This window comes from Wolffia australiana, chromosome 2, assembly GCF_029677425.1.
Source record: "Wolffia australiana isolate 7733 chromosome 2, ASM2967742v1".
Taxonomy (NCBI): Eukaryota; Viridiplantae; Streptophyta; class Magnoliopsida; order Alismatales; family Araceae; genus Wolffia; species Wolffia australiana.
The window spans coordinates 20,208,338-20,215,350 of NC_135836.1; the positions used below are offsets into that span (position 1 = coordinate 20,208,338).

General features: G+C 36.9%; 1 protein-coding gene across 1 annotated transcript; it reads left to right on the forward strand.

Moving 5' to 3' along the window:
• Nucleotides 1-1,782: 1,782 nt before the first annotated feature.
• On the forward strand, nucleotides 1,783-3,758 carry LOC144700014 (RNase P Rpr2/Rpp21 subunit domain protein). Its single transcript, XM_078571380.1, has 2 exons — nucleotides 1,783-2,278; nucleotides 3,130-3,758. The coding sequence occupies exons 1-2, from the start codon at nucleotides 2,019-2,021 to the stop codon at nucleotides 3,632-3,634; spliced, it is 765 nt and encodes a 254-aa protein (XP_078427506.1). The 5' UTR covers nucleotides 1,783-2,018; the 3' UTR covers nucleotides 3,635-3,758.
• The last annotated feature ends 3,255 nt before the right edge of the window (nucleotides 3,759-7,013 follow it).

A 7,013-nucleotide genomic window follows, 5' to 3' on the forward strand; every position in this document is an offset into this window, starting at 1 on the left:
TCTTCTTGACTTCACCCAATCGATAGAAAGTCCCTTCCCTAATATGCGTTCCTCTTGGAGATGATCCTTACTCATTACTAGCTAACTAAATTATTTTAGAGTATAGCATTAGAAATTTGATTAAACTCAATTCCACAACGACATAAATTTACCCTAATTTTGAGTTTATCAATGACAGGATCCCTTTTGATGAAGAGATGCTGATTCCACCATCCATGCCAGCCATTTTGTTTGTGGCTGTCAAATTTGTAGGAAAAGGTTGGCACATGTTTTGTTGCTCAATGTTTGGCAATTAAGCATTCATGAAGAGTGAAGATTCTCTACTGGAGATGTTATTATTGTCTATAAAGAAGTAGAATTAGTGCAAAGATCGAACTGCTGATGGAAATGAAATGTTGGCTGCATGATGAGGAGAGCGATCTAGAATATTAAAAGACCAATGATAAATGATATATTTTTCAATGTTGACTACATCAACTAAAGGAATGGTATGGTTTTTGCATACCGAACTTCTAGGTAACATTAATTTGTTATTGTCATTTAATTTATAAATATATGAGTGGAACAAATTCTTATTTGCATGGAATGCTTAGATTGGAGAAAAACAAGGAGGCAAAATGAAATTTTTTGGACTTCACTTTTCAATTGAACATTTAAACTATTTTTTGGTTGAGGTTCAACATGGCTTATATTGATTTAATTATTCAATTGCATAAAATTCCTTTATTTATATCTATTATGCCTCTTTTTTTCAATATTAATGTGCTAGAAAGAGATAAATGTATGCGATGTCCTTAAAAGGTAAACTATTAATTTTATTTAACTTTTTTTGCAATCTTGTTTATTAACCGAGGTGTTCTCGCCTAATATAAAGGGATGGGGGATCTGGCGGAAGAGAGGTTAAGGAAAGGGAAGTCATACAATGGCTGAATGTATTGTTCTTTGTACAGCTGTGGTGTATTTTGGAAGGATGCCCATGCTAGAGTTTCTGGGAGAGTCTAATATGGAATCATCTAAGACGATTATTAATCTTTCACACATCAAGCGTCCATGTACAGGCTATTCACTCTTCATGGATAATGGCAATTAAGAGCAAGAAGCTGAATGGGAGAATTTTCCAAAGCTGCATTTCTGTATAGTCCTTTGGGTTCTGATGGGTTGGTGGGTTTCAGCTCTTGGCTCATTCTGTTGTCCATGCCGGCAAGAGAGATTCAAGATATTGCCCCAAGTTTCTTACAAGGATCTTGAGAAGCAAGCTATTGGCCCAGGCAGCCTCCTTAGTATCCCATCTCAGGACCTTCTACTTAATTGCCAGAGATGGCTCAAAAACTAATATGGGCACTGATGTGGAAATAACTGTATGGATTACTGTATTTTCATTAAAAAAGCTTCTCTACAAACCCCATAAACTTATAAGGAAACACCTCATAAATTTTATGTCATGGTTTGAACATTATTACATATCTATTTGCTGTAACATTGCAAGAGGGAAGAAATCTTGATGTTTCAGATAGCTCCAGTGGCTACATTTTATGATGAATCTCTTCTGCATTGTCCCTAAGCAAGCACTCTCAATCATTGATATTTTATATTACTATACTATTTCGTTTTGACTATAATTTCACACATGGACTGATGATTATTTATGAACTGCCATTCCAAAGTAATTTTCTATTGTTTGGGTTCAATTTTCTATTCCAATATTGATTTTATTTCTTTCAAAGGCAGTTCTACTTCAAAAAAAAAAACTTAAAAAGTGAAATTGACGGGGACAAGTGAATTAAAAACCTAGACCCGCTTACACTGTTCGAACTTCCTCGATCAATCGCCGTCGAATTCCCTCGTTATCGTCATCTTCGCGTTCAATTCCGATCGTCCCCTCTCGATTACTGCCTCGATTCTCACTGTTGATGAGGAAATTTGATGGCTTAGAATTTCAGCATATGTTGTTGTTCCACGCGTGGATTTCAACATACTAGTGCTCGAAGACGTGCTTTTGTTGTTCTTGATTCGGAGATATGGCGAAGAGGCACAACAAAAAGAGGCCTTCTTCATCCAATTCTGAATTCCAAAACGTGACTCTTCGGGAACAGAATGTCGGGAGAAAGAACGTCAGTACGACTTCGATGTTGAAGATTCAGCATCTCCAGAGGTTGGCCACTTGGGCTGGCGGAGAGGCTTCTATACCTTCTCTTGCTGCTCTCTTCGGTCGTCGTCTATCGGCCACTGCCGAGGCTGAGGGCGTTCCCTTGGATCGTTCGATCTTTACCTGCCGGAGGTACTGTTTTCATTCGTTTTCCAGCTTTCGTGCTTAGCTTGCTTTTGCTTCTTCGCTTTTCGTCATTCTTAATTTCAACTCTCTGAAATTTAACGATTAGATTCTCATAACTGGGTTTTTTCCTAGATAATTTTTATTCTGGAATGTGTTACACTATTTGTGATCCGTCCTGCACGATATGTCATGTACCTTGTTTCTCTGACATTCAATTACTATTCCGTTTCGCGGTTATTGCCTGATTCCTGGTCCAGAAATGCTCGGGTGTTGTTGAAACACGCATTTTCTTCCTTTTTTGCAAAATCCACATGAAGAAGTGTTGCAACCGGATAGATCATGGAGAGCAGTTTTTGTTAGACGCCATGATCTTCGACCTCAATTTTGTTTTATTGTCCATAGAGTTTGATTAGTTTTTCTCTCTGTTAAATTCGTTGGAACTCTAGTTTTATCTTGCTGTTATTTTTACGTTATAGTGGATATAAATTAGCTGAGCCGATTCAAGTTTTCTTTCACTAGTTAGTCATCTTGGCTGGATTATTAACCGAATTTATTGAAGCAATGCATCGGTCATTACTGACTTTTGAAGTTGCTTTCATCAAAGGGTGACGAATCCCAAAGAAGAATGAATTTAAAGGGTAAACATTTCTTCTAGAAAATTTGGAGCATTGTATCTTCTAGAGGTTAATTTACTTTTGGGGCAGCAAATCGGATGATGCTCCATGTTTCAAATTGTCATCCATTTCCCTCAATTTATCCACAAATTTATAATGCAACATTCACTTCGAAGGGCTTCATTCAAACTATGCTTGTATACGATATTATCTAACTTTTTTTTGCACATCTGAACTAATCAGGTGTGAAACAATCTTACAGCCTGGTCGCAACTGCACTGTACGAATAAAAAAGAAGACATCAGCAAAACCCAAATCTCACAGATCATCTGGTGTTTCCCAGAACGAGTTGGTCTACAAGTGCAATTTCTGTTCCTATCAAAATTCTCAAAAAGGAACCCCAATGGCCCATATGAAGGAACTGTCAGCATGCAGGCCCGTTGGGCCAATTCCTGTAGATTCATCCTCCATTGAACAAATTCAAAAAGCTTCTCACGGGTTGTCAGGCCCATTGAATCTGAGTGCTGGAAATCTTCCTCTCATTGACCACCCACAAACACCAACCTCTGGAGTCAACGTTCGGTCATCGGCCAATAGGAAAGGAGATGCTGTGTCTTCTGGGGTGGAGGGCAGCGTCTCCGGCAAACGCCGAAGGAAAAAATGGTCTACTGTGAAGGAGATTGCGATGAGCAGCGAGCGCGAGCGGGAGCAGAGAATTACCAACTTGGCCATTCCTTTTATGATGTAACCTGTCAAGTAGAAAATGGTAAGATTTTAAAGAAGCAATCTTTGGAAAGGGACCCTTAGCAGCATGCCAACATTTGCACCCCTTTTATTCTTAATTCAGTTACTCAGTGCCCATTATTCATTAATATCGAGCAATTGGAGAGTGCTTAGACTGAATAATTCCGAGTTTCCCTTTTGATTTTGATCCGGATGATACGGAGGCAGACTTGCAACTTGGGCCAAGGCTTGGGGTTGGATGAACGCACTGTGTGTTGCAGGTATTCACACCATGTGTGCAAATCTCAGACTGCACCGCGTGCAGAGCAGTTTTGGGCATAAATATGTAATGCACCAAACGACACAAAGCAGGTCTGATTCTTAAAAATGGTTAATTTATAAATGCTGTCTTATAGATAGTCTATTGATATAGTATAATTGCCAATAATGAATTTATAGAAAATTAATATTTCATAGATATTAGATATTGGGTAGCATGATTTTTTAATAACAGCTTTATGACTTTAAAAGTGCATTTATAAATGTAAACATATATGACTTCATTGATAAGATAGACCTGAATTTTGAAATTAACTTTCTGAAATGAAATTATAGTAAGATATTTTAATAAAACTTTCGAGATAGATTCAATTTTTTTTGAAATTGATTCATTAATATATATATTGAACTTGATGCAATTTCAAAGTGCAATATGGTGTGTGATGACTTCACGATTGTTATCTTTTATATTATTAATCAAAAGGTAGATTATATAGAGTTTTTGAATAAATACCAACAAAAAGAAGCTCTTACTAAAGTCTCTCATCAGTCAAGAAATGAGTGTCTAAATGGTGCATTAGCTTCAAGCAAATAATAAGCGCAACTAAATCAACCATCGGTCTTGTTGATATATTTGTTCTTCTGCTTGGATTGTTGTCATCGTCATTACCTCGCTATGGATACTTCAACGTCATTAGTAGATTGATCCTTTATGTCATCAGCTTGGAGCTCCTATAGTTGATGACAACACTACTGGCGGAGAGAATCATACATAGGGTGTACTTGTTGTCAACACTTAATAGGAATTCCCTTGAAATATTTCCTAACCCTAGATATGAGTTGTTTGCATATTATCTTCCACTAGCATTATGGCTTTGTCCCCTTAATAGGACGTGAGTTGATGTACATATCTAGCTAGTGTCATGGATTGACGATGGGCGTCTCCTCTACCTCAAGTGACAATGCACTGAGTGTTTCACTAAAAATGGATTAAGTCGTCAAAGCTGGATAAAAGTCTCCATAAGGAATTGTCCCCGCAACTTTACAATCAACGGTAGTTCAGGTTGCACAATATGTTGACTTTTAGCATTTTCAATGACATTATGTTGATAATGTTGATCTTCTCAATGTTGCCAACCAGCATAACGTAAAGTGAAGTTCACCTAGTTGGGCACAGGGAAATTTGCTCGGATCAGACATCCCAAGGTACAACCATAATGTTGTGTAGCGCTTTTCTCACTACCTCAACCAATGTATTGCATTGATTATTTACCTGACCCAAAAAATACAATCCCCCATGTCATTTGAACAATGGTTGACAACCATGTGCTGATCACCTCTGTGATTGAAACCATCGGTATCAGTGTCATTAGTAATGATCTACTATGATGGCAGCACTATGAAACATAGACTGCTCAATCTGACTTAGATTACAAGGTTGAAAATTTGCACAATACATAACATGAGTCTTCTTTCACTTAAATGTGGGTTTAGTGGATTTAAACTCTTCATAAAGAATAGTCGTCATTTTCTTGACGTGTTGTAAGGGATCATTGAGCATGCCTGTAATACAAGGCGTTAATGAAGTTAGGAATTTAGAATAAACCAATGATGGGTAATAATGTATCAAGTTACTCGTACCTTTGAATTTAACTAGAACTCATCTAAAATCTGAGGGCACTCTTTCTCATGTCCTCCCCTTGAGTAGAGGTCTTTTAATTCGCATGCACCAATCACCCCGCTCACATAGTTTTCACTTCGCGTCTACCCAATTTGCAATCATTGCGAAGAATGTGATGTTGTTCTCAAAAGTATACACATTGAGCGTGAGTGGCACTCAATCAACCTTGGCCAAACTTTCTTGTATGATATTTTTCATCTCCTTGTATGACATGTTGGAATACACATCTCTTCTTGCATAAAATAATGGATAAGTTACATGAAGTGCTTGTCCCTTACAATATTCCATGACCAAAAAGACCAACATAAAATATATCTTCAAAAAATATATGTGAAATAAATCTGCCACAAACTGTTGATTTTCCCTTGTCTCCCCTTGTCATTCATGTACTTTATGGTGGAACTTGATGAACCAGAAATTAGGGTTAATCCTGTCGTTTAAGGCTCCTAGTTTATACATTAATTATTTGTAATTTTCCTTATGAGCACAGGGTAAGTGAGGGTCAAATTCATGGGGAGGAATTGAATTAGTGAATTTTATCTTTAATTTCTATTTTTTTTGGAGTTTAAATTTTATTTTAAGAATTAAATTTAATTTTAAGAAACAAACTAGGGAAAGTAATTCAAAATAATTATGGAAAGTTCAGAAATAATTAATTCTACTAAACCTGATTTATTCAAATTTGATAGAATAAATTTGATAATTTTAATATAATTTTATAGTAGAAAATACTTATTAAGTCTAACTTAAAATACCTTAGTCGGCCCTTTGGGAGTGTAGGGAGATGATAGACAAAGATGGATGCGATTGGAATGGAGGGGATGAAAGAGATATCATGCTGGTTGCAACAAATATGATGGAAACTACTCACCGACTAGCGGCATAGAGGGTAGGAATGATGATGATTTTACTATCACCGGTGTGACATAGATGGAGGCAGATACATGCTGACAAGTGGCAAAGTTGGAGGTGGTGTGTGTGATAGTGGAAACCTAATCAATGACGATAACTTAGGAAAAAGGGCGAAGATGAAAGTTAGAAAATGACGAAGACCTCACTAACCTCGTTGACATATGCCTAACAGGCAAAGGGGTGTTTTTTCTTCACATGTCTTGACCTGAGCATCCCTCCTTCAATCCTTTTCTCTTGGAGTGCAAGAATAGACCCAAATGAAATTTTGAATGAGGAAATCGCTATACTATCATAATTAGGAACAAAAACCAGTGGTGCCCTTTTTAAAAGAACGAGAGGTTCTATTTATAGATCTAAGATGGTGTATGGATAGAGGAGAGAAAAATGGAACTACCCTCAAAATTTCAGCATGAAAATCCTTGTGGATTGTTAGATATGTTTATTTGAATTTGGAGTAATCTTAGCCATAAAATCGCTCTTTGCCTATTTTCTCTCTCCATCAATTTTTATGGTGAATTTCCAGCATGATACA

Bases quoted from the DNA above. Each gene is read 5' to 3' on its own strand.
- LOC144700014 (XM_078571380.1), top strand. From the start codon at position 2,019: ATGGCGAAGAGGCACAACAAAAAGAGGCCTTCTTCATCCAATTCTGAA. The intron at 2,279-3,129 runs GTACTGTTTTCA...TGAACTAATCAG, and splicing joins TCGATCTTTACCTGCCGGAG to GTGTGAAACAATCTTACAGC.